General features: G+C 49.5%; 4 protein-coding genes across 8 annotated transcripts in view; 1 reads left to right on the forward strand and 3 right to left on the reverse strand.

Moving 5' to 3' along the window:
- The first annotated feature begins 9 nt into the window (after nucleotides 1-9).
- GP1BA (glycoprotein Ib platelet subunit alpha) lies at nucleotides 10-3,720 on the forward strand. Of its 2 annotated transcripts, none has more exons than XM_075038301.1 (2): nucleotides 10-158; nucleotides 1,240-3,720. In XM_075038301.1, the coding sequence occupies exon 2, from the start codon at nucleotides 1,242-1,244 to the stop codon at nucleotides 3,378-3,380; it is 2,139 nt and encodes a 712-aa protein (XP_074894402.1). In that variant the 5' UTR covers nucleotides 10-158; nucleotides 1,240-1,241; the 3' UTR covers nucleotides 3,381-3,720. The 2 variants fall into 2 exon arrangements, with proteins under 2 accessions (XP_074894402.1, XP_074894401.1); XM_075038300.1 differs by lacking the exon at nucleotides 10-158 and adding an exon at nucleotides 251-649.
- Nucleotides 3,721-5,904: 2,184 nt separating this feature from the next.
- On the reverse strand, nucleotides 5,905-10,996 carry KLHL33 (kelch like family member 33). Of its 3 annotated transcripts, none has more exons than XM_075038309.1 (5): nucleotides 10,434-10,996; nucleotides 9,308-9,835; nucleotides 8,124-9,057; nucleotides 7,537-7,707; nucleotides 5,905-6,955 (listed from the first exon to the last, which is right to left on the reverse strand). In XM_075038309.1, the coding sequence occupies exons 2-5, from the start codon at nucleotides 9,828-9,830 to the stop codon at nucleotides 6,379-6,381; spliced, it is 2,205 nt and encodes a 734-aa protein (XP_074894410.1). In that variant the 5' UTR covers nucleotides 9,831-9,835; nucleotides 10,434-10,996; the 3' UTR covers nucleotides 5,905-6,378. The 3 variants fall into 3 exon arrangements, with proteins under 3 accessions (XP_074894410.1, XP_074894409.1, XP_074894411.1); XM_075038308.1 differs by having other exon boundaries at nucleotides 10,429-10,996; XM_075038310.1 differs by having other exon boundaries at nucleotides 10,571-10,581.
- Nucleotides 10,997-12,315: 1,319 nt separating this feature from the next.
- Nucleotides 12,316-16,244, reverse strand: NDUFA11 (NADH:ubiquinone oxidoreductase subunit A11). Its single transcript, XM_075038312.1, has 4 exons — nucleotides 16,088-16,244; nucleotides 15,834-15,926; nucleotides 13,377-13,499; nucleotides 12,316-12,509 (listed from the first exon to the last, which is right to left on the reverse strand). The coding sequence occupies exons 1-4, from the start codon at nucleotides 16,167-16,169 to the stop codon at nucleotides 12,397-12,399; spliced, it is 411 nt and encodes a 136-aa protein (XP_074894413.1). The 5' UTR covers nucleotides 16,170-16,244; the 3' UTR covers nucleotides 12,316-12,396.
- Nucleotides 16,245-19,170: 2,926 nt separating this feature from the next.
- Nucleotides 19,171-25,555, reverse strand: part of RANBP3 (RAN binding protein 3) — a 50,818-nt gene continuing 44,433 nt past the window's right edge. For both annotated transcript variants that reach the window (XM_075038314.1, XM_075038313.1), the window contains 2 exons: nucleotides 23,783-23,963; nucleotides 19,171-22,849 (listed from right to left, as the gene is read on the reverse strand). In XM_075038314.1, the coding sequence (XP_074894415.1) occupies nucleotides 22,806-22,849; nucleotides 23,783-23,963 (225 nt within the window). In that variant the 3' untranslated portion in view covers nucleotides 19,171-22,805. The remainder of the gene's footprint in view (nucleotides 22,850-23,782; nucleotides 23,964-25,555) is intronic.

Below are 25,555 nucleotides of genomic sequence, written 5' to 3' on the forward strand. Positions count from 1 at the left end.
CTACTTCCTCTGCCTCTAATCTCCTTGCCTGGTCTCTGCTGAGGCTTCTCCCACAAATGTTAAAGCTGTCTCTCAGCTCTCCAGAAGAGCCATCCCCATTTTTCCTGGCAAGCCAGAAAGAAAGGATCCTTCATCTACACCACGAACAACTAGCTGAGGTAATGTGCAGAAACTGTTTCTCGTTGGTATGCCAGCTAGGCTGCGGTCCCCAGGTTGAGGTGCCTCAAGGATTGAAGCCCAGAGCATACTGAGAAAGAGCTGCCTTGAAGCAGAGGAAAAGGCAGACATTTGTGTAAGGGACCCTTTTCCCAGGATGTAAAAAGGTGCAGCTTGGGGGGCATGCAAGGGCTCCTCCTGGGTGCAACCCTCCCTTGCTTTACTGTGCAGAAACAAGAAATTATGGAGCTGGTCTCTGGTTGAGACTTGTCTAAGGAGACGGTGGTGTGGCAGCACAGTTAAAGCGAGGACTGTGCTGAAGGACAGGAGATGGGTTTGGCTGCTCAGGAAGCCGCAGCTCCCTTCCCACAGCTGTGCGTGCTGATAGAGGGTCTGGGCAGCCCCCCTGCTAGCGCTGCCGCCAGAGCAGCGCCTGGTCCTTGGGCAGGAGGGAGGCAAAGCGGCAGGAGAGCAAATGCTGGACGGTCCACAGGTGAGTCCCAGGGAAGCAGTGTCCATCAGGGGCTGGGAACTCAGAGTAGCCACCTCTGTGCATGGGAAGCTCTTTTCACATGACTCGTGCTCCTACTTTGTGAACCCAGATCTAGCAGAGGGTTCAGCTGGTGTTGGGTAAGAGCTTATTCAGGGAGCCTTTTCCAGCACACGGCTTGTCTGGGCTGGGATGGATGTGGGTATGCAGGAACATGAACACCAGAGAGCCACTGCTTTTGCAGTGGTGAGGGCGGCAATGCCACCCCGGCAGAGGAGGCACCACCATGAGGAGGCGCTTGAATTAGGTTCTCCCTCCCGTGGAGGAGGATGAGGTGAGCAAAAGGGCAGAGATGGTATCTCCTTGCTGAGCCTGCTGCCCTCCAAGGACAAGATGACAAGGTGGGTGCTGGCAGTAGTTGTGGGACTCATGTCTCCCTTCCATCCTCCCAGGGAGGAGCTGGGGGGCTCAGAGGGCTCCCAGAGGGTCTGGCGGGGGTTGCCAGCTCTTGCGAATGGTGCTTGTGTGGGAAGAAAGGTGACATGCAGGTATGTGCCTGCCTGCGCCCACACCTCTTGGCTCTCGCCTCCAAGCCATGCAGGTCCCTGCCCTACTCCTGCTCATCCTCCCGGCCCTGCTGCCCCCAGCTGGCACTACCGACCCAAGCCAGCCCTGCCCGTCGGAGATGAACAGCGTCAAGGACCTCCTGGAGGTGAACTGCACAGGGCAGGGTCTCAGCACGGTGCCCGCAGGCCTACCTGAGGACGCAGGCATCCTGCTGCTCAATGCCAACCACCTGGTGTCCCTCTCCACCGAGGTCTTCCAGAACCTCATCAACCTGCAGGACCTCGACCTGTCCAACAACCGTCTGGTGTCTCTGCACATCAAGCACCCGCTGCAGAGCCTGAAGGAGCTGATCCTCTCCCACAATGAGCTGGGGGCCCTGCCTGCCCTGAAGGGCCTGCCCAAGCTCACCCACCTGGCTGTGGCCAACAACAGCCTGGTGACACTGGCCCCGAGGTCTTTCAGTGCCGTGCCACACCTGAAGGACCTGGACCTGCGAGGGAACCAGCTGCGGACGCTGCCCCAGGAGGTCTTTGCGGGGCTGACGGCCCTCGAGGACTTGGACATCTCAGACAACCACCTGGAAGAGCTCCCCAAGGAGCTGCTGCAGGATCTGCAATCGCTGCAGACCCTCTGGCTCTCAGGCAACCGCCTGCAGACTCTGCCCACTGGCTTCTTCCCCAAGGGGCACTTCTTCATGTATGTCTTCCTCACTGAGAACCCCTGGCACTGCGACTGCAATCTGCGCTACCTGCAAGCCTGGATCCGGCAGAACAGTGGCAGCGTCTATCAGCCGGAGCGGGGCCTGGGGAAGACAAAGGTTGAGGTTGCCCCCAAGAAGGTGGTGTGCCAAAGCCCCGACGAGCATCAGTTGAAGCCTGTCATCAACTTCAAGCACAACTGCCCCAACGTGGGGGATGTGGATGAGGAGGAAGAGGATGAATATGGTGATGAGGAAGAAACAATGGAGAAAGCTCCCATGGTCACCTTCTCCCCCCCACATCCATCTATCACCAAAGAACAAACTACCATGCCCCATGCTGTTACCTGGCCTCCCCTCGCTACCAGCAGGCCTCCCCTCAGCACCCCTTGTAGCTCCACCCTTGCCCCAAGCACTTCACTTGCGATGCCTGCAAGCACCAGAGCTCCCAGTACCACCATTCCTGCGCCAACCAGTCCCACCGTCACACCCACAGAGACCCCCAGCACTGCTGCCGTTGTCACTGAAGCCCCCGCCAGCACCCCGCACACTCCCACCACCCTTGTCTCTGCTACCTCACTGCCAACCACTGTGGGCAGCAGACCTCTCAGCACCAGCAGCCATCCCCAAACCACCCTCACCGCCAGCACTACCAACACCCGTGCTACTCCCATAGTGTCCACTGGCATGGTTTTCACCACCTCCACGGCAGTACCTTCTACTGCCACACCAGAGGCCTCTTCCACTGTCAGATCTTCATCTCCTCCTCTGACGTCAACCACGCCGGTGGTCTCCACCACCGTGCTTTCCACTCATGCCCCAACGCCGCCAGCAACCTTGGACACCACACGCTTCACCCAGCCTGCACCTCTCCCCGTCTGCCCGTGCTCCATCCCAGGACTGGCCGTACCTGTGCTGCGCTCGCGGGTAGGTGGGGAGGGTCCGCAGTGGGGGCAGTGGGTGCTGAGGAACTGCTGCCTATTGCACTGGGTGCTCTACCTGGCCTCCTTGGCTCTGCTGGTCCTGACCGTGCTGGCTCTGGCAGGCTGGCTGGCGTGGATGTGTCTGGTGCGACGGCCCTTCTGGCACAAGTCCCTGCAGACCCAAGAGGTGCAGTATCCACTGAGGAGGTGGAGGGAGTCAACAGAAAGCCCCGTGATGTATCTCGAAAGCCCCCTCCGGCGCCCCACGTTCTGTACCATCAGGGAAGTAGAGTTGTGCCCTGAGGTCACTTACTGCACGATTAAAGACCTGGGAATGCAACGCAGTCCTCCTGCAAGTTCCTCCTTCTGCACCACAAAGGAGCTGTGGGTCCACCATAGTTCTCCGAATGCTTCATTCAGGTCTTTCTCCAGGAAACTGAAGGTCACAAACCTCAGCTCCCTGAGGTCCCCTTCTGCTTACAGCCTGGACAGGGGTGTCAAGGCCATCGGTGATGTCAGAGTGAAATATGCTGGCAACACCTTGTAAATGCTTCTGTATTTTCAGAGAAAGAGATGGAGGGTCGTGGCTCCGCTTCACATACCCTTGTTTTACAAGGGAAAGATCTGCTTGCCCAGGGGGAAGCCATCCAGCTCCTTCCTCTAGTATTCACTCGCACACCCTGAGGTTTCTAGATCTGCAATAATTACTTGCATACTTGGCAGGGGGAGAAGATGTCCTAAACTGGGCAAGTGACAGTGTGGGGCTGCCGCTGCCTGTTTTTGGGGTGAATGTGGGAAATAGGAGCTTACTTTGTACTCTATGTCCCACCTGCTTCTGTTTGAACGATGTAGATAAAGTTACGCTATTCCTTCAATTCAGTGCCAGGTTGTTAATCACAGAATAAATATTCTCTTTGCCTGAATTTCAAATGGGTGCTAGTTTCCTTTCATTGGACCTCCCATAGTCCTGGCAGGGTACAGTGAATGGCTAAATTGTCTTCAGTACTTGGAACAGTGAAGATAAAAAGTTCACTTATACCCAGCTTCCTGACTTTTGCCCCAAATGTGTGATCTTTCCATGTGGGGTTGAATCACGTGGGAACATCCCACTGCATGTCCCACTGTCATGTAATAAGTTTAAGAAATGGTAGGTGTCGATGCCCCTGCATGACCCATCATGGGATGGCTGGAAATGGGGGAGGAGAGCAGGAGGCTTCAGAGGGCGACAGATGTGACTTGTAAGGGATCACACTAGGACAAAGTATCCAGGGGCTGGCCAAACTTTGTGACCACCTGTGCAGAAGTCACCCAGACATTTTGGGACGTGTGAGAAGGAGACAGAGCTTGTCATTGGCGGGGGGTTAAATGGCAGGCCCCAGCACTGGTGCACAAATGCAGCAACTAGATCATATGAATCACTTCTGCAGTCTCAAACCCTGTTCCAATTCTCACTGTCCCAAACGTATCATCCGGCTACTGTGGGTTAGCAGGCCTTCTGCCAGATTAATTACTCAATCCACAGAAGGGTATGTGTTCCTCTGCTTGGCCAGCTGAGATAAGCATCCTTCTATGCAAACGTGTCTGCTAGTCAAGCTCATGTGTGCTAGTGCATCTGGAGGTATTTAAAAGACATGTAGATGTGGTGCTTAGGGACATGGCTTAGTGGTGGAGTAGGCAGTGCTAAGTTAACAGTTGGACTTGATCTTAAAGGTCTTTCCTAACCTAAACAATGCTATGATTCTATGATTCTAACAGGAACAGCCCCAGAGACCCCAGATTTGACCCAGAATCCCTCTGACCAACTCTAGAGATGACTGCAACAGCCCAAGAGAACTCAGATACCCTCAGAGCATCCTAGGGACGCGTGGATGGCCTTAGGGAGACCCCAGTGACCCCAGAGAGCCCTATTACTTCAGTTTGAACTGTTTCTTTACATTGATTTTTTTTCCTTTGTCAGATACTGTTACTACATCTTCGGACATTTTTCATCCCCTTCTGGTCTTGTATAGCACATTTAAGGATGCCTTTTCTTGTTTTGTAAGGGTGCTGTTTCTCACATTCTTGTGGGGCAGCATGCATCAGCTCTCACCTCCTCAGAATATTTGAATTCTTTTCGACACTTCTCCCACAATGTCATGGCATCCAACTTAGGCCATCAAGTTCTGAATGGCTGGAGAATTGGACAGGTAAAAAGTGGTGTGAAGGTCAGGACCAGTGGGTAGTGGTTAATGGATCATACTCTACTTGGCTGATGGTAGAATATAGAGTACGACATGGGGCTGTGCTGGAAACTCTTCTGCTTCATGTCTTTGTCAATGACTGAGCATGCTTTTATCATATTGGCAGATGACACCAGGTTGGGAGGGATCAGTTAGTATGCTTCCAACAGGACTACCATTCAGGGAGCACCATTCACCCTGGAAGATGGGTTGACAGAAACCTGATGAAAGTCAACAAGGAAAAATGCGAAATCCTGTACCCTGGAAGGAAGACCACAACAGTGCTGGTGAGGGGGCAGCCTGGCTGGAGAGTAGAGCTATGGAAAAAGACCTGTGTGTCTTGGTTGACAGAAAGGTGACCAAGACCCAGCAGCGTGCTTTGGCGGCAAAGAGAGTGCAACAGAAGCCTGAACTGGGTTAACAGGGGCATAGCCAGTAGACCAAGGGAAGCGATTATCTTACTCGGCTCAGCACTCATTAGACCACACCTAAAATACTATTTTGGGGAGCCATGAGAACATGCAACCCTCCCCTGCACATCCCAGGATCCCCAATTCCCTCCCCAAAGGTACCACTGGTACCCCAGTATCTCCCAGAATCCCGATTGCCTACACCTCTCCTAGCAATTCTCCCTAGGATTCTCCCACCTCTCCACACAGCAAGCACTCCAGGTCACTCCAGGAAGACAAGACCTCCCAGAACCACCTAGGAACCCCAAAGCCCCCAGGACCCCCCAATGCCCCCTATCTACCCTGCCACCTACCTCCCCCAACCCTGGCACCCCCAGAACTCTCTTATTTCCTCAGGATCTTCCATGCACCCCAAGATGCCTCTCAGTCCTGAGACACAGGCACACCCTCCCCCATGCCCAATGAACACAGGCACCCAGAGCCCCAGTGCCCTCCACCCACCTCCTGGTCCCCACCACCCATCCAGGACACTCAGGTCATTGGTCTCCTGCTCCTTGCAAGAAGCATCTGGATGTCTGGGTTCCCCAGCAGAAACAACAAGACCCAGATGGGCAGTTCAGGAGCCACTTTTATTCAACCCAAGTGTGGGAGGAAATTGGGGGATCCCCAGCTCCCAGTGAAGGGCTCAGGGCAGGGGAGTGAGTATTCCTGGAGGCACAGGATTGCCATGTGGCGAGTCTTTGTGTCTCATGGGGTCCCTACAGTCTACGGCATGTACCCTGGGGGTGGGGGGTTACCAGAAACCACAGGAGGAACCCATTCTGGGAGAGGGATCTGGGAGCAATTTTGTCCCATAGAGGTGCCCATGGATGCTACCTGGGGATCCCAGTATGGTGTGCAAAGCTTTTAAGCCCCCCTAGGTATTATTGGGGGTTTCAGGTGATCTCAAGGGGTCCTCAACGCAGCTGGGGCCACGCAAGGCAGGCGGTACAGTGAGGACACAGGCTTGGAAGTCAGTATAGGCATGGGGCAAGGTGCCCCGGGTGATCCAGCGCCGGGTGCCTGGCTGGTAGGCATGGATCAAGTGGGTGTCCTTGTAGGTCTCATGACTGTACCCTCCCAGTACGAGCAGTTCCCCCCCCAGCACAGCTGCGCCCCCAGCTACATGGGCATGGGGCAGGGGGCTGAGGAGGACCCAGATGTCCAGCTTGGGGCTGTAGACCTCAAAGGCCAGCTGGTCCCTGTAGCCAGTCTGCCCGTCCCGCTGGCACAGCCCCCCGGCCACATAGAGCTGCCCACCCGCCTCCTCCATGATGTGGCCAGCTCGCTGGCCATTCATGGGGGCCAGGAGCTTGGCAGGTTCACCCGGGCTGTAGCGCAGCAAGGACGCCTGGCACTGGCATGCCTCGTCACACCCCCCTGACACGTAGAGGGTACCGTCCAGGGCACACGCCGCGTGCCCACACAGAGCCATTGGCAGGGGCTGGCACCTCCTGGGCAAGGAGAGAGGGAGGGGGTGAAGGGCAGGTTAAGCAGGGCTACCCTATGATGACTGCCTGCCCAGGAGTTCCCCAGTGAGCCATGGCTCCATTGACTGCTCAGCAGGCAACGCTGGCCAACACCCAGTGAGCCTCAGTGGGCAGCATCAGCTAACACATAATGGATGCCCAAGGGGCATCACCGTTCAACACTTTGTAGACCCCAAAAGACATCATTGGTCAACCCACAGTGGAGTCCCTCAATGGACAGTATTGGCCAACACGCAACAGCGCACCCAATGAACACAGCTGGAAAATGTTTAAATGATTTGTCTCATTGGCAAGTGGCCAACAGACCCTCAGTGAATACTATTGCCAAAAACTCATTCACCACCCAATAGGCAACACTGGCCAACACCCAGTGACCCCCAAGGGACATGGTTGCTCAACACCTAGTAGACCTCTCCCAAAGGCCACTGTAGGCCCATTCTCCATTGGAGGATCAGTGACCCAAGGACCACTCAACGGGCACCACTGGCCAACGCAAGGGCCTCCTAAGGCAGGGGAAAGCAGGAGTCTATGTGGAGCAGTCTCACCTCCAGATGTCATTGGCCAGGTCATAGCACTCCACAGTGTCTGTGCAGTAGATCTCCCCCGAGCTGCCCCCCAGGGCATAGATGAAATCCCCTAGTGCCACAGCAGCAAAGTAGCTTCGCCCACAGGTCATGCTGGCCCGGCGCTCCCAGGAATCATCCATAGGCTGATACCTGGGTTTGAGAGGTAAAGAGGCAAGAGGCTACCTGTTACCTACAATGCCACGAAGTGATGTGGGCACTGCTAAGGGCAACAACCCACCTACAACCGGCCAATCCCATAAAGCCTTGGAGCCACACGGTCTCCTTGCATGGGAATATCCCCTCCTTCTGGGCAATACCAAACCCATAATGCCCTAAGGCATCTCCAGGTAGAAGCCTCCCTGCCCTACCCCCAAAAAGCCTGTCACATTCCAGAGTGGGAAGGCACCTCCTAGTCCTACACCCAACCAATCCCAGAATGCCTTGGGGACACTTGACCAACCGCAATGCCTTGGGTCCATGGGGCAGCTCTAGCTCCACCAACACCGCCTCTGATCCCACAATGTCCTGGTGCTACATGCAACCTCCTGGTCCCCTGTAGCTCTCACCTGTAGACACTGGCCAGGGTGTCACGGACCCCGTAGTAGCATTTTCCACCCAAGACGTAGAGGATGTTGCCCACAACAGCTACAGCATGGCGGAAGCGTGGGCCATCAGGAAAGTGTCCCAGTGCCCGCCACTCCACCCGCTTCACCAGACCCACAGCACTGAGGTAGCGGTGAGCAAACCAGAGGTGTCGGCTGGGCTTCCGGGCAGCCAGGTTGGCCGTCAGTTTGTCTCCACCACAAACCACGAGCACCTCTTGCAAGGAACGCACCCGGCATGGCAGCTGGGCCATGGGGGCCAAACTTTCTACCATGAGCTCACGGAGGACCTTTGGGTCAGCTACCCCTGCAGCCACCGACGGGACCTTCTTCAGCTCCCGGCCGGACATGAGGGCAAAGCGAACAGATGACAGGACCTCCTTGGCTAGATCCTCTTGGCCATTTCCATTGGCCATAAGCCACCGTGACGCTGCTTCCAAGGCCTCCAGTTCATGGAGGACATTGAGACCGTCCGAGCGGAGGAGGCGGATTAGGAGGTGCGCAGGAAGATCCAGGAAGGCCGGTGTGGCCACCACACTGGGGAAGGTGGCCAAGATGTAGTCCTCTGCTACGCGGCCCACCTGGGCCAGCCCGTAAGCCACAGCGAAGGCCAGCACGTCCAGGCCAGTTTCTGGGGTCAGGCCACGAGTGAAAACATCCAGGCAGAGGGTGAGGAGCCCCCAGGCCTGGTAGCGCAGGGAGGTCTCGGCTGCCTCCAGGACCGCAGGCCACGGCCCTGCCACCGCCCCCGTGTAGGCGAAGGAGAGGAGGAGGCGAAGCTCGGCTGGGGACAGCCCCGTGGCCAGCGGGGTAGCGGGGTCGTGGGTGGCCTCCCGCATGGGGGAAGTGAAGAGGGCCCGGAAGAAGTCACAGGAGCAGCTCAGGGCCAGGCGCTGAACTGGAGGGAAGGAGGAAGAATGGTGGGAGGCAGCAGGGGACCCTTTGTACTGAGCAGCCCCCTGGGAACTCGGGTGTCCTGGCCCCCTCCCACCAAAGCCCCAGCTCTCCCGAGGAGACCAGCCCTGTGGGCGCCTCGAGCTCCTCATCCGCACCTGGAGCCTCAGCCCCCAGCATGCCTGGCAGGGGACCCGGCTGTCCCCTGTCCCCCTCCTCAGCCCCTCCTGGGGGACCCCCCACCCCCAGCTCACCTGGGATGACCTCGTCCCCTGCCCAGAGCTGGAGGTCGCAGCCCAGGCCGCTGGCATGGAGTTGCTCCATGGCTCTTAGTGTCTCCCACTGCTCCTCCAGGGGCTCAGGACCCCCCTCCTGGGGGTCACTCTCCAGCCGCGGGGCACAGGCAGCCACCACCCGGGGGGCCCCGAGGACCCGGGCAGCCTCCTCCACCTCCTTCTCCCGGCCGTGGGGCACGGTTCCCCCATAGGCGAAGGCAAGCACGGCCCGCCAACCCCACAGCGTGGCCCCAGGTGGCAGGGGGAGGCTGGGCGGGGGGCCCTGGCGCAGCTCTCTGGTCCTGCTCTCCAGGAAGCGGAGGAAGAAGGAGCTGATGGAGGCCAGGACCACGGCGTGGGCCATGTCGCCCTCCGGCCCCACGGCCACGTCCACCAGCAGTCCCGCGGTGCGGAGGTGGTCGGCCGTGGCCAGGAAGTGTCTGGCGTGGGCCCCATCCCGCAGGCTCCACTGGGCTGGGGCTGGCCCCTCGGCAACCCACATCTTGCCTGTGGAACACAGAGTGGGGGGGTCAGGGTGCCGTCCCCACAGCCAGAGCCTCTGGCCCATGGCAGGAGTCCTGGCTGGGGACACGGGGTCCTGCTGCTGGCACTGCCCACAGTGAAAGCCACTGGATCCATCACCAGAGTCCCCCATCTGCCTCATTGCTGAACCCTCAGGATAAAGCCACTGCCCCACAGCCAACGCCGCTGCCCCACAGCTCAGTCCACTGTCAATGATCAAACCCTCTGTCCTATAGCAGAAGCCACCAAGCCCTTCCCTAACCATTGCCCCATAGTCGAAACTACTGGTGCTCCAACAGCGGCAGAGCCACTTGGCACCTGGCATGGCTCCCCAGCAAAGCCACCTGTGCCGCCCGTTTGGTGCGTGGCAGCATCTGCTGTGCGCTGCCTGTGGCGTGTCGCGCTGCCTATTGCATGTTGCGATGCATTGCACTGCGAGTTGTGTCTGACGTTGCACGTCGTGCTCCCTCTTGCACCGCTTACTGTCAGGGTGTGCGGATCCTCGCGTGGCATGCTGCGTCACACCGCAGCGCGCTGCACGCTGTTGCCCCCCACCCCCACCCCGTCACGAGTGGCACCTCACGTGTCGCTTGCTGTGTTTGCACGGTGTTGCGTGTCCTCGCTCAAGCCGTGCGTTTTGCAGCCCAGCGTTGTGCTTGCTGTATGCCGTGTCCTGCGTTGCCGCGTGCTGTGCCGTGCCATGCACTCGTCCCCCCTTACCGCCTGCCGCCGCTCCGGGAAGCTCCTGTGACCCCAGAGGAATGTGCCTGGGTAATTATAGCCCACACAGGGCACGTGGCCTCGGCCAGGAGCTGGGAGAGGTGCACGCAGAGGGAGGTCCGAGGCGCCGGAGTCCCAGGACAGGGCAGCAGGGACACTCGAGTCCCCTGAGGACAGGCAGTGGGGTGGGTGGAAGCTGCCGGGAGTTTTTTCCCCCTCTTGGGCAGCAGGAAGGTGCGGGCAGGGCTGTAAACCCAGGTTTTACCCTGGGCAGGCCCTGTTAGGGGTCTCTGGCCCATCAGCCCCCTCCTAAACCTTGCTCACCACCAGAGCCCAGGGTGAAGCAGGGCCCCCTCAAAAGTCCTTGGTGGGGGGGGGGAGAAACACCCTCCCTGCTCCCCCAGCACCACAGGTGGTGACACCTCCACCACCACCGGCTGTGCTCCTGAACTGGAGCCCAGCCCCACTGACCCCCACACTGAAGAGCCGGGGCTCCCCCAGCCCCGGTGCCAGGGAGCACATGGGGACACCAGCCCCTTGGTCCACCTTGGCCCAGCCCCAAGCACCCCCAGGACCATGCTGCACCCCCCAGGATCCCCACGTGCCCACAGAGAGCACATACCAGGGAGCAGCACAGCATGCCATGGCTGTGACCACGTGTCCCTCCTCTGTCACTCTGTCCCCTCTGCTGTCCTTGAGTCCCCCAATCTCCTTGTCTGCTGTTCCCCTCTCCTGTTCCCTCCCCTCACACCTCCCTGTGTTCCCCTACCCCACATCCCTGCTTCCCCTAGTGCCAATTTTCCCTGTCTCTATTAACTCCCATCCTCATCCCCAAATATCCTGTCCCTGTACCCTCATATTCCCATGTGCCTGGTTGAATTGTGTCCTCCCGAAGATGATTTCACAGCCTCTCCAAGTCCATTTTTCAGCACTTACCTATCCCAACTGTGAGAATTTTTTTCCTTCCATCTACTTAGAATTTCCCTTTCTGCAACTTGTGCTTGTTATTTCTCACCCTTTACTGTGCACCTGAGCCTGCCTTTTCTGTAACCATTAAGTCGTGAAAAAATGGTATTAGATCAGCCCTCAACCTTCTTTTCTCCAGACTGAATGATGCAGTTCTCACCGCTGCTTGTGCATCCTGTGTCTCAACCCTCTACACCTTTTTGGTGGCTTTGCTGGATGTGCCTGTTTGCACACAGAAAATTCAACCAGACACAGCCCTGAGCAACCTGCTCCAATTTTGAGCAGGAAGATCTCCAGGGGTCCCTTCAACGTCAGCTATTCCCCCATTCTAATCCTGAAGTTGTGGGCTCTAGACTTCCTTAAATGCTTATTGGAGAAAGCCCCTGGGGTCCTGAACACCTTGTTATGGGCAATCTATACCTACCTTCCCCACCCCAACTTCCTCATCAAGCTAGAGCCAAGTGCCTCTTCAGCAGTTTTGACTCCAAACCCTTACTGATCTTACTTGTCTCAGTGCGGTGGAATCCCAACCCTTGCCAAAAAATCCTGCAGGACCCACTCAAAACTACGAGAACAACTCCCAGAAGACCAGACTGAAAACGGTAATTGCACCTCTCAAGCTTGCATGCACAATACAGACATAGAAGCAAAGTGACTTGCGCATAGAAATCTCAGCAGGAGCAGCAGATGAAGCTTCCTCTCCAACAGCTCCACCTTTTTTGCGTCTCAGCCCAAACACTGTAAACAGCTGGACATCATCAAAATTTTGTGACAACTGCTGATCTGACAGTATCTTTATTACACAGCATCTTATTACATACAGCATTCAAAAGACAGTTCACAGGGGGGAAAGGCTACATTTACAGCTTGGGAGGTCCCGTCAGCCTCCAGCCCTCCTTGTTACCTATCTTCATTAGAGCAGCGGTAATTCCAAACCCCAAACATGCCATGGTACCGGTCATGTAACTGTGAACTGGAAAAAACACATCAAACCGAAAATGATCTATTAGGGCACAAGTACTATACAGTAGATCTCGACAAACTCTGCAATTTTTCCATGAGCTACTCACAGTCCCTTGACCATCAGTGACATTGTTTGCCAAGAGAAGTCGGAAAAGTGACTAATTTTTAAATTAAGTGTTCTCATCCTTTTAGCTTGCAATTTGAAATACCAATTTCTATAATCCACTACCCCATCTCCTTACATAGGCAATCTTAAATTGCTTATTTCAGTGACAAAAGTAACAACCACTGCTTCAAATTCTCATCAGCTCAGCAACTAGGAAAACTGAAGATAAATTCTATTTCACCACAATTACAACTTCAATAAATCCTTCACATCTTTAACACTGAGTCTGAAAGCCTACAGAAAACAGAGCTGGATAAATACCTGCAGGAGTTAATCTACCCTGACAAGATGCCATAGGAGGAACAGCAGCAAGATACAGCTTGTCCCTTAAAGTGCATGAAGAATTCACAAGGCAGATGTTAGATTATATTTTGTGTGTAAAATAAATCACATTTGTTGCCAAAAAAATATGGATTTCCACAATTAGTTTTTCATATCTTGCAATTTCAAGTTATGACTGGTAGTTATAATTGGCAGTACTGGGTCAACTATTTTCATTCTGTAAATCAGCTTGATGTTATCTCTGGTGTCCTTCTGTAGCAGTATTTATTTTAGCAGACCTGTACAATGGAGCATCAACGAAACTGGCATGAAATGGAATTCAGATGCCATGAATATTTACCAAATAAGCCTGACATCAAGATTATTTTACATTTTTCCCTAATAGAAAGAGAGAGGGCTCACTTTGTTACAGGCATTATCTACATTTACCTCTTGCACCTAAGACAGCTCCTGTTGCACAGCCTCCTATGAAATAGTTCAAGGGATCCTCTGGTTCCTCTCGGATTTGGGCACTGAGGCAGGTAGTTACGCCAAACACAGCTCCTAGTGTAGCTGTAAACAAAAGGTAAAAAACCAAACCAAAACTCTTCAAGGAACTGAGAATTACATACAAAGCACATTTTTGAGACGCACAGTACTGTACAACAGCTTCTCTGGGAAAAAGGAGAAAAATGAAGCAAGATCTGATTTCGATTACCCAGGGGCATCATATCCTAGCCACTATGGTGAGACTCAGCATTATACAAATCCCAGCCAGTTCCTTCTGGTACCTCCTGCAGTCCAGCCATGCAGCCACCTGTGTGCCACGCAGGTCTTGAGCAAGCAGGTCCAGCTCAGCCGTTAGCTGGATCCCCAGGAACCCTGCTGTCTGCCAGCACACAAGGCAGGTGCATTCAAATGGCTACGGACAAACACCACCACATCCAGCTTGGTTATTAGCTTAGACTTAATAAAAGCCCTTCCAGATGACACAATGGGGCAGCCCCTGAACAGCCAGATTGTAAGAGAAGAGAGAAGAGAGAAGCAGGTTTCTCTGTAGCACGTTCCCCCAGGGCGTAGGAGAGAGCAGAGCTCTCTTTCAGCTCTGTGCTGAAACTCAGCTCACAAGTCCCTGTGAATCCAGCCTCACAGGGAATCAGGTAGAGAAACTCAGACGGGTCTGCTCTCCTTAAAGTTGGTTTGTCCTGGGACTTTACTCCTCTGCCTGCCTGGGGCTTGCACTGATTTTTAGATAGTAGAAAAATGGATTGAGTTTTTAAATTATTCTTTTTGTAAACTGATTTTGAAATTGAATTAAGAATTTTGAATCAAACTAAGAAACTGCAAAGTAGCATTGTCTTGTCCACTGAATTACACACCTCATCCCATCAGACCCTACATCGATATAACTGCAAACTTTGGCAAATAACTGTGTCAAGCAAATACAGAAAGAAGCTTTTTTTGTTTGTAATACAGGTTCTTGATCACGAAATGTGAAACTGGCTACCAGGCGGCATCTGCAGATTTCAATTCATCTTTCTTGGGAACAATAAAAACGTCCAGGATAAAAATTTTCAATCTCTATGGGAAACTAGTAAACCGCAAGCTCATGTTACAAACCTCTGCAGTTTTTCAGCAGAAAATGCAATTATGCTGATCCTAAAATCAACTGAAAAGAGCACTGAGGAAACAAAACCCACAGACCAAGGACTGTATTTCAGCTTCCCTGCTTCCTCTGCTTTGGACTACAGGAGTCTGGAAGCAAAACACATTGCTTCAGACCATGAGTCTGGCCCCTTAACAGTGGACAGGATAAGCTCTTCCTCAGGTTCAAGAATTGGTAAGAGGATTCAATATGCTGATTTAGGATTATGGGATTTATTGAAGTCATAATTGGTTACATTATCCAGTCCATCACAATGACCTTCTATGGCTCAACTCATTACAGGAGATTCCAGGTCCTGTTTTAGAGTTGAACAACTCAAAAATGCAGATCTGAACTGCTTGTGAATCGAACCAGCTTCCAGTTCAGAGCACTAGTGCACAGGGAGAGACAGAGGTGACATAAGCCATTAAATTAGACTGAAAAAGAAGATGAATTTGGTGAGAAGAAAACTGTGCACTTGCCAAGGGGCTGGGGGAGCTTCAGCCTTGCAGATCTGCACCTGCATCTGGAATAGCCCCCTCAGTTGCCTGCTTATTTCTTCAGTGTCCACTTTCTCTTGCAAATTCAAGACAACTACATGGTTTGTTCTTGGCTACACAGCATGATGGAAAAAAAACCCACATTTATTCTCCTTTTGCCATCAAAACCATTGTGTTCGCTCTTCAAGTGTGATTTATTAAGTGCAATGCCTAAACATATGAAGTAAAAAAATGAATTTGCTTCCACTATACTTTTGGCCCTAAACAAGCTAGTTTGCAAATACTAAGTACCTTTTACTCTAGATTGCAAAAAATGCATCACCTAAACTTCAAATAAAGAACATGTCTTTACATAAAGAACATGGGAGGCAGAGACTGCTGCAGATGCACCTTCAGCCTGAGCTGACATGGCTGTTCCTCCATCTCAAGCATTAACCCAGAAGTTCTTTCGTTCCCCATCGCCCATATTACTGGCGTTACCTTATCCAGCAGAAAATACTACCCACGTGTGAGTAACTTCTGTTCTATTCTATTCCGATTTGACATGTAGGTAGTGTGTTAGAGGAAACACAGCAAAAGGAAACGCCAACTGTGAAGCTCTGCACGTCTTTCAAGGCATCGTACCCCTGCGGCTCTCGGCTTCCATCCTTAAAACGCCACCCAATACCGAGCACAAAGTCAAAGGCAGAGGTGGCCTCGGCGGGCAGGGCGGCCCGGTACACGGACCCACCGACGGGGAAGCGGCCGCCCCCGGGCCCTTACCCATGGTGACGCTGTCCGCGGCTGCCATCTGCAAGGCGGCCAGGGCCGAGTTGGGCTGCTGCAGTATAATGCGGTAGGCCGTCCCGACCAAGCCTGCAACACACGACGGCGTCAGTCAGCAAAGCCGCGGCCGGCGGTGAGGGGGCGGCCGGCGGTGAGGGGGCTCCCGCCGGTACCGCCTCGTAACCGCCCGGGCCCCGCTTCGCCCCCCCCCCCCCCGGCCCCCTCAGCCGCGGTCGCCCCGGTCCTCTCACCCGCGGCGGCGCCGACGCGTGTGGTGAGCCAGGTGCGGCGCGCGCAGTCCTCGCCCTCGGGGCCATCCCAGTAGCCCGCCATGGCGCCGCAAGGGCACGGGCGCCAGCAAACGGCGGAGCTCTCGCGAGAGAACGGCGCGGCCCCGCCCCGGCCGCCATGTCGGCACCGCGCCGCCCTGAAGGCCGGTCGGGAGGCGGCGTCTCTCACGGCGGGGAAGGCTGAGCCAGCTTGAGGTGCTGCCGCCCCGGCACCGGTGTTCCCGCAGCACGGCGCCGTCCCCCGGCCACGGACCTCGTCCACGGCTGGCACGGGCAGGTCGGCTGTCCCGCCGCCGGCTGGCGGGCCCTCGAAAATCCGTCAGAAAAGTAATGGCGCTTCACGTTTTCGGCTCACAGCCAGGCCGTGGCTCTTAAGGGGCCTTCAGATCTTGCAGCTCTGTGTCTAAACCTAAACGACATACGTTTCCCGTAGCTCGGAGCCTTTAATTTTTCAGTGCTGGCTGATTTGGGGTGGTTTGTGGGGTTTTGCCGTTTTGGTTTGGTTTTGTGTGTGTAGTAGCTACAATTATAACTAAATAGTACTTGGATTTTTTTATGAATTTTCAAGACTCTAATTCTCTGGCTGTCTCTGTATACTTGTATCTCCGTTTTTTCCTTCTGAAATAATAAGGATGTTTTGACACACCTACTTAGGCCACACTGTAGTGTAGGCTGTACCGTACGCATTTATTTTTCCAGTTCTCAGTTTGCTAATAAAAACATTCAACAACTCACTACCATGCTTCCTCAGTGACATCCCTTCAAGCCAAGCTCTTCCAGTTCTGTTTTCCCCACCATTGAAATAACTCTGGAAGAAGATGGAAGAAGGCCATAACTGGATTGATGCTTAGCTCAAGCTTTCTCTCACCCATCTACTTCTCTTTTGCCTTTATGTGAAAATCTCATTAAATACTTTGTGCATTTCCCAGTTATGCTGGAGTCCTCTACAGCACCCCTTTTCTGGGATAGGAGCTCAAAGCAGCTAGCTACTGCCCCCCAAATTATCCCAGTAAATAGCTGTTACCAGTGCTTACAACTCTAGTTCCTAGGACAGCACAGAGGGATGCCAGGTGGCAGCAAGGTCTGAACTTTCCCAGCCTTGACAGCAGGGAGAGAATGGGGGACATCCAGGGATCACAGCCCTGTAGCAATCTGTGACTCGGCCCCTGGCTTTGGTATACCAGAGAGCTGCTGCAGTGGCGTGGACCTTGGGCAGGGCAGACGCATCATCTTCATTCCCCATCTGTCTCAAGCGCTGGTTTTAGAATGAGTTGGTATGGGGTATATTAGTGACAGAGCAAGGCTCAGTCTGGTCTTGCACTGTCCATTGTAGCAAGGCCACTCTAGTGATTCCTCTGTGCCCCCAAAAGTGGCTGTTCTTACAAACACAAAACCAAATGCACCAATCAAGTACTCACTGGCAGTTTATTAAAGAAAGCAGTTTATAGGGCAGTTTTATTCCTCCTGCCAAGTCCCTTCTAAGCACATCTGACAATAGGCTGTGTGACTGTTCGGACAGCAGGACTAGAAAAGCCATGACTGCATGGTAGCATACGGTGCAAATGCTCACTCCCCAATATAAACAAACGTATGGAAGCCACTAAGTCTTGCATAGGATAAGACTCTACACCGTTAAGTAATGAATAGCATTCTAACCTTTAAGCAGCTGTTAAAAGCTCTTCTGAGTGTGTATTACATGCAGGGGATTCATACCACTCCTTCCACAGACAAGTGAGGTGGAACTGAGACTCCTGCTGACTTCTCCTGTGCCTGTACGTAGCTGCAAGACACAGCACCTGTTTTTGTGCAGCTCTTAACATGCCTCACCTATAGACCACAGTTAACCTTAGGGACTGGCACACTGCTGCTATGGTTTATTTTCAGAAGCCTGTCCTCAGGCTTCTGAATGGTGTAAAACACAGCCTAGGCAATTAGTACTCATTAGAGAACTGTTACAGTAAAACATAACAGTTACTACGAATGGGCAAGTTCCAGGGAAAGCCACATGTAAATCAATCTAGGTAAGTAACATTACTCTTAAAGCATCTAACTTGACTCCAAGTATTTTACAATTAACTGTAGACTATGGCTACAAACCAGTTAGTTAATACAGAGAGTATTAGTTCCCTTAACTGTTAAATGTGGGGAGTGAGTTGCCATCATACTACAAGCTGCAGATGATTTAGTTTCCTTCTGCCTCTGGAACTTGAGGACAGAACCACCCACTGACAAGTCACATTCAAAACATTTCCCCATCCTCCTCTCTTTTGGCAGCTTTTTGTATGGCCTTATTCAATAGACCTCCCATCTGCACTAAACTTACGCTCTGAACTCTCCAGAACAGGAATCTTATCTTGTCTGCAAAATGGACTACAATTAGTGAGCTACTTTCCAGTGGTCAATATAAAAAGCATTTCCCATGTGTACAATTAGTAGAGACTGAGGCTTGGCATGAACTGCTCAGATCACTGTTACCAGCAGCAGCTGGGGCTTGACTGATTCCTTCTGGTCTCTTGAACAGGAGGACATAAAATACAACATTTAATACTTTGCTTTTCCCAGGATTCATTAGAAGCCAAAGGTAAGCCACCAGAATGCAATCAGGAATGGTTCATTTAATTCACAAGTAGCCTTAGAAAAGGCATTCACTGCCTACCACCAGCAACAGAATTACCAGTGTTCTTGATAACAAATTCAGCTTTCATATCTTTACGCCCTTGAAAGGAGGTAGTCAAAAGGGAACTCTGAATACTATCTTTAAACGAGAGACTTTCATTTACAGAAATTATCTTTGAGCATTTCTTTGCAAGATACCTGTACGATAACCTAACAGATAGGAATTAAGACTGACTTTAGGAGTTTAGCTTAGCAATTCTCTCAGCACCTCTGATGCTCTGTGCTAATCTTCACACGAGGAAAAGAATTACCCTGGAAAGTTAAAATACCTTTATACATTCTGTTTGAATTTATCTGCTACCCGCATAATGGACTTGAGAGTTCAGCTTAAGCAAGTCAGTGCACAGAAAGACCAAAGAACAAGGGGAGAAAAGCACACAGTGAAAAGTCAGTTTAATGAAATCTTGCATGACAAATTATGGCAATTATCATAATTGGAATTCCTAAAACTAGAGAAGATTACGGGGAAACATGGTAAACTTTCAAATATGTAACGTTTCTAGAAATAAACCATTTTCTACACTCACTGAGAGAACAAGAAGCCAGTCAAACTGCAAAATGGGACGCATTAGGAACAGTCATTTAATGGCAGCAATACCTAAGCAATGGAATTGATTGATACCTCAGTGACTGGGAACAAGGGAGAGAGTCATTACAAAGTTGGAGGTTTCTTATTCCTGCAGGCTTCTAACAGTTTGGACATCTGCCCAGCCTGGTTTCAGTGGAGGACTGCTGAGGACTAGTTTATTTAGATCTTTCCCTGCCCTGTCTTCTCTGAAGTAGTGCATCATGCACTGGGAACTGGACTACAGAAAGATATTGTAACTACACATTCTTACCTTAATGTTTGTATTTCCTGTGGGTGTAATCTTATTTTTAATTTTATGGATAAGAAGTTTACTTCTGGTTTTAGTAACACCACCATTCTTGCAACATTTTCCCCATCAGATGTGCTCAATTTTATTACACTCTTCAGTATCTTTTTTTCGGCTGGAAAATTTGAAAGGCTGTGCCCACATCAGTCAGCAGCCAGAACAAGTACAGTAACATATGTTAACAACAGACCTAAGAGCAAAGATGCAGCAGGAGGGTGGTGAAAGGGGAAGATTGTTGTAGGAAAGCAAACTTGGTTGTTGTCAACCTCCCTTCTAAGAGCCATTGCCCAGCACAGGAAATACAACACAGGGCTTGGGGTGTTTTGTTTGCTTGTTTTCTGATGAAAGTTTTAATGTAGTTCCCACATACATTTTGATATGGGTCTTACATAAATCTTTCAAAACACATGGGCATCAGCTGGTTTTACCTGTCACTAGTTTACTAAGGCTTAAAGCAGAGAGTGAAATAAGAGTTTTGCTTTGGCATAACTACATCTTGCTGGGCAGGGCCTGAACTCAATCTATAGCCAATTCTGTTAGTGGTTCACAGTAATATTTCCCTCTTCACTATAAACATATATGCAAAGATTCCAGCTGAAATAAAATTTGTATCAGTAAATAGTTGCCAAATTTTATTTTTTTTTTTTAGAATGCTGTAGGTGATTGTATACCACCACTAAACCTCAAAGCAAGCAAGCTTATTCCATTTTTCTGAATCTTCATGCACCATCAATTTCATTTTAGGTAACGCACCTCAAAGTGAGACTCTGCATAGACCCCATGGCATTTGGGACCGTGAAGTAAAACCTGTTTCTCCACAAGTAGGCCCTGCTGACCAAGACACCTTATTAATTTTCTTTATGCTGACAACAACAAGCAGCTTTATGCTGCAACATTGTTTGAAAAGAGTAGTTTAAATCTGAGTATCTCTCTCTCATGTAAAAAGATCCAAGATCCAAAATGCAGATCACATTTGAAAATACAATAGTTCCCCAGACCTTGTGATGCAGAAACAATTGTGTGGGTGGGTATTAAGAAACATGCTGTGCTTCTGTTAATGAGCTGCATGAGAAGGGGTCCATCAATAGGTTTGTGCATGGTTAAAAAAAACTCATAATGTTGAGAAAAAAACAAAATGCAGAAAGGCATGAGCAGACCATCCAGAGAAATCACAAATGCAGTGGCACAGCTAATCATTAGCCCTTTTCACTCCCCAGAAAAGTAATCCAAGATGTTCCTTCAACAGGCTACCAGGAAAAGCAAAGCATCCCCCTGCCCCAAAAACTTAAGTCTCCAACAGTGGTTAACAACAGATAACAGGTAAAAACATGTTCTTGACTCCCAGTGAAGAAAAGCATCTTTCATGAAAATAGAGGCAATAAGGACTGTTTTGCTATGTGAATAATTTCAAAGTTGCTTTTGTGCTACAACCTGGGTTTTAATTTTCAATTCATGCTACATTAAATGCTTCTTCCCCTTTAATTTTAAATGGTGCATTTTAGATCTCCCTTAACCTACAGGAGAAAGAGCAAGGAAATGAGAAATTATCTATCTGTAAACTATTTATAAAGGAAATAGAAAAGTTTGGGGAATTTATAGCAAAAGTGACTTGGTCACTGTTCTTGGTGACTACCAAATTCCAACTTTGCTGGACAAGAATATACCATATGTTTTAATAACAAAATAAAACTCAACTGTCACACAAAAGGCCCAAGTGATTAGAAAACATCCAAAGCAAAAAGTGAGTTATGGTTACAGTAGGAGTACTTCAGAATTACACACAGGAAAACACATTCTTGCTTTTATTTTGGTGGAACAGAATACAATATCCTTCAGCCCAAACTATTCAAAGCTGGCAATATTACCTTTTTCTTCATGCTGCAAGACTTCAGGAAACAGAACAGGGACAGGAAGGGTTAGAAGTTAATTTTCTATTTAAGGCCGTTAATTCAGCACGATATTTAAAAATGTACTCAACTTTAAGCATGAATAGTTGCATTGACTTCAGTAAGATTATTCACATGTAGTTAAGTCAGGCAAGTGCTTAAATGGCTTGTTGAATCAAGCCATTAAATGAGAGCTGCTTTATTATACAGATTTATTTTAATGGCTGACAGAGCTCATTAAATGAGCCTATTTTACTCTTCCAAGGGCTAACAGCTGTTTCCTCGTCAACTTTTCTGAAGGTGTAACCTGTATGCCTCCTACACTTTACTGTAGCCACAGAAACATATAATTTTCTAAGAAAAATTGTATGCAACATCTATTATATATAGTGGCTTAGCTCTCCCTTAAATAGTAACAGAAAAGAACAGTACAAAACAATAGTTTCACTTTTTCAACACACAAGAGCATCTTATTGAAAAACTAAAATAAAAAAGTATCACCACAATATAAATCCCCAAATAATAATAATGAAATGGGAAGAAAGAAAAGGAGTTAGCAAAACATCCTGTGGACTTTAAAGTCTCTTATTACCGCATTAAAAAAGCTTTTCTCGTGAACCACAATGTTTTCTTTCTCTCTGTTTACAAACCCACTAGACAGGGAACAATGGTGTCCACAACCTACTCTGGGATTAAAAGGTAAAAACATGGTCTGCCCCATCTGCAGTCCAAAAAGAGAATGAACCCAAAAGGGCAGTCAGTGAGCGTAGGAACTGGTGAGGACACGGTTTCCCTGCAGGTGGCCGAAACTCATAAGGGGGAGTAGGGGTTATGAAAGCAGAATTCGAGTTGGAACTGTGTTGGAAAGTTTTATCTCGGAGGCCTGCAAGACATGAACTACTGAAGAAACAGTCAAAAGGTCCCAATGAAAAGCTGTGACAAGCTGTAATGTGCCATTTCAATTACAAGGAAGAGGGGAAATGTTTGGTTTTTTTTTTTTTTGGCTCATCAATATGATGAGCTTTCACGTCCCAAACCACATTCAGGTAGTTTCAAAGTCTGCTTTTTTTGTGTGGAATCTACTGATCCAGACCAAAAAACCAAACAAACAGAACAGGGATGCACAGTTCTGAAGTCCTGGAGCCTTCAACACTGCCTGAAATAATAGCTGGCCTGGGGTATCCAGAGATGCCTGCAAGATGGTGTTCATAGCAGCCTTGCAAGCAGATCGGCTCACATCTGCTATGTGCTGCCAACATTCTGCCCGTCACCTTCATCATTAGGACCTGAAACAAACAAAGTAGTTCTTTGTCATAAGAAGTATCTTTTGTTTCTTGCCTTACAATAAGAAGCCCTACCTGAGAAGCCTACAGCAGTCTCAGATTTAGGATTTCAATGACAGATGAGCACTGTAGAGTTCCCCCTTCCCCTCCCTTACATCTTCCTTCTCCAGAGTAAGTCCTGTCCACTGCAGAATTTTATGTTCTTGACTGAGCTGGTTTGGGGATCCCAGTAGCAACCAAGAGCCTAAAAGCTCAGTTTCCAGCCTCTTCAATCTACCTACTGCTTATGTTCATATTAATTCCCTCCTTTTTTTCCCCTGCAGTGAATCAGGATAGAGGACTGGTCTCTGTTAAAGGTTGGATGTTCTAAGCCATAGGAACGCAAAGCACAGATGACTCCCAAATCAGGAGTACAGAAGGAAGCCTTCCTCAAACTGAAGACTAGTGCTTTTCTTAAATTATGGTCTCCTCATGTACAATGAAATTAATCACACTCTTTCCATGCCCCTTTGTAAACTTTCTGCTTTCCAAATAGCATTCTACTCAAGGGTCAGTCTGGATCCTGCGGGCTGAAAGTAGTCCAAGACAGTAATCTCAGGTTTTATGTGCAAGCCTTAGCCACATTGAAGGCAAAAATGAAACTCACAACCACCCCTTAAAAATCCTGTAAACAAAACTAGAACTAATTGAAGCACAGATAACCTCTGCTAAACTGTGACATGTAACTCAGATGGAAGCAGCACAGGGGCCTTTTTACCAGTTTGGAGAAGCAACAAGAAACAGTTGCATTCAAAAAGGCAATTTGTGCAATGAGTCTTATTCCACAAACACCTGTGAGAAGTAACAGGCCAAAAGTACATGTATAATATACAATTACAGAGAAGACAGTCTGCCTTAAAGAAAAACACATGGAAAACAGGAAACTTTCTTGCTTACCACTTCCAACTGATCCTGAAGGTGCAATGACATCATCATCACTGTCTTCCTCATTTGATTGCGTTACCTCTGGCTCAGGTGCTACATTCTTGACTTCTTGCTCTTGTTCCACTCTACTCCGCAAGGCCAAAATCCGATGGTGTAATGCAGCATACAACTGCCCTGTATCTTTAGAGCTTGCCTACATTTTTTTAATATTCAGAAACAAGAAAAAGGTGCAAGGAATTACAACAGAATAAAAACACTGCTTACATAATACATACCAGTCATGCCAAATTTCACAGTCTGCTTTTCAGTTTTCTCATACAGGGTTTTTCAAACTAGGTCAGAACAGGCTGTGGTATACATAGCAAGATGCTAGATTTACTAAACTCTGATGATGAGGGTATATTCCTCTCCACTCAGCACCAACTTTCTCTAACATAATGAGTACTAGCTGATTTTGTATAATTTTCTTCAACCAGCAGTCACACAGCTTTCCTGACACGTCCCAAAAGCTTATGCTAAAAAGATCCTTAATTAAAAAGTTTGTCTTGCACAGATTTTTCCAGGTTTGTCAATCACTCAACTTCACACATTAGTAATCAAGTCACTTAATTGTTTTCATGATGCACTGACAAAGTTTCAGCATAAGATATAATGAGAAAACTGAATGGACATGCAGTCAGGCAGGTGATTATTCCAGGGGTTGGTTGTTTGGTTTTTTACACTCTTTTATACTGATCAGCTGTTTCAGAGGGAAGCATTTGTGTCTGTCCAGGAATATATGGTTTTTTACTCAAAGGTTAATGGCCACTTCATGCCTTCAAAAGAAACAATTTTTAGGCTTATCAAACCAAGTATTTAATGGATATCATTTAAAAGGGAACTCCTTTCGAATACTATGAAATTCTGTCTTCACCATGTCAATTAAGTCCTCATATTAACTACTACTACTGTTACCCCAAGTTAACTTTAAGGTAACGATCCCAATTTTCATTAAAAATTGTTTCCATCCTCCCCGTCTGTAACCTCTGCAAAATTCCCCTGCAATGAGCTGCAGTGAGTAAGTTGTTCCATACAAGGTACTCTTCATCAATACTAAAATCAATAGTGAATAACATGATGACAGATTAACTCAAACTTTTCAAATCTAGAAGAATGCTGAGAAGAAGTTTTTCATTAATTTCACTGCTCTTTCTTTATCAATGGATATTTGGTATCATTAAGTTCCACTCTGGGACTCCAGATCCCAGTCCTACAAATCTAATGTCACAGGGGAAGCTGACTATTTGTTGCTGTTCTCTTAATTTCTGATCCATAAGAACACTTAATTCTTTAGCAATTCCTTGTGTAGAATCAGTGTAAGTCAAAAGAATGTGTTCAGACCTCTCAAAATCTCTAAGTGCTCTTAGCAGACATTAGGGAATGACCCTTCTTTCTTGCTGACTGTATCATGATCTCCCAAGTGTTTTAGTAATTCTAATTGGGATTGCTGTTTGCCTGTTTACCAAGCACAGAAATCACTTTCACTGTCCTGCTACTACTTGGAATACTCTGTATTAAAAGAAAATCAAAGTTAAAATGTGTTATCCTTAACTACTAACACAATGTTCTTGACAGATATCTAGTGTTTCACTTCCAGTGAGCACCTATACGTCCGCCCACACCGTAGATAGACAATGACAGCTTTCCCGTGCTACAAGTTCTGGTAGACCTCATTTTGGTTAAGCTATTACACAGCAATCTACGAAATGCTTATTTCCCTTGATAGCAAAAAATTATTTGCATTTA

Source organism: Buteo buteo, chromosome 10 (assembly GCF_964188355.1).
Source record: "Buteo buteo chromosome 10, bButBut1.hap1.1, whole genome shotgun sequence".
NCBI classification, from domain to species: domain Eukaryota; kingdom Metazoa; phylum Chordata; class Aves; order Accipitriformes; family Accipitridae; genus Buteo; species Buteo buteo.

What these genes read in the sequence shown, in the direction of transcription:
- GP1BA (XM_075038300.1), top strand. Translation starts at nt 487, where the DNA reads ATGGGTTTGGCTGCTCAGGAAGCCGCAGCTCCCTTCCCACAGCTGTGC. An exon ending in AAATGCTGGACGGTCCACAG is followed by an intron (nt 650 to 1,239) that starts GTGAGTCCCAGG and finishes CTCGCCTCCAAG; the next exon opens with CCATGCAGGTCCCTGCCCTA.
- KLHL33 (XM_075038309.1), bottom strand. Translation starts at nt 9,830, where the DNA reads ATGTGGGTTGCCGAGGGGCCAGCCCCAGCCCAGTGGAGCCTGCGGGAT. An exon ending in ACCCTGGCCAGTGTCTACAG is followed by an intron (nt 7,708 to 8,123) that starts GTGAGAGCTACA and finishes TCTCAAACCCAG; the next exon opens with GTATCAGCCTATGGATGATT. An exon ending in CTGGCCAATGACATCTGGAG is followed by an intron (nt 6,956 to 7,536) that starts GTGAGACTGCTC and finishes CTCCTTGCCCAG; the next exon opens with GAGGTGCCAGCCCCTGCCAA.
- NDUFA11 (XM_075038312.1), bottom strand. Translation starts at nt 16,169, where the DNA reads ATGGCGGGCTACTGGGATGGCCCCGAGGGCGAGGACTGCGCGCGCCGC. An exon ending in ACGCGTCGGCGCCGCCGCGG is followed by an intron (nt 15,927 to 16,087) that starts GTGAGAGGACCG and finishes CGTGTGTTGCAG; the next exon opens with GCTTGGTCGGGACGGCCTAC. An exon ending in AGCTGTCTTAGGTGCAAGAG is followed by an intron (nt 12,510 to 13,376) that starts GTAAATGTAGAT and finishes TGTTTTTTCCAG; the next exon opens with TTCACAGTTACATGACCGGT.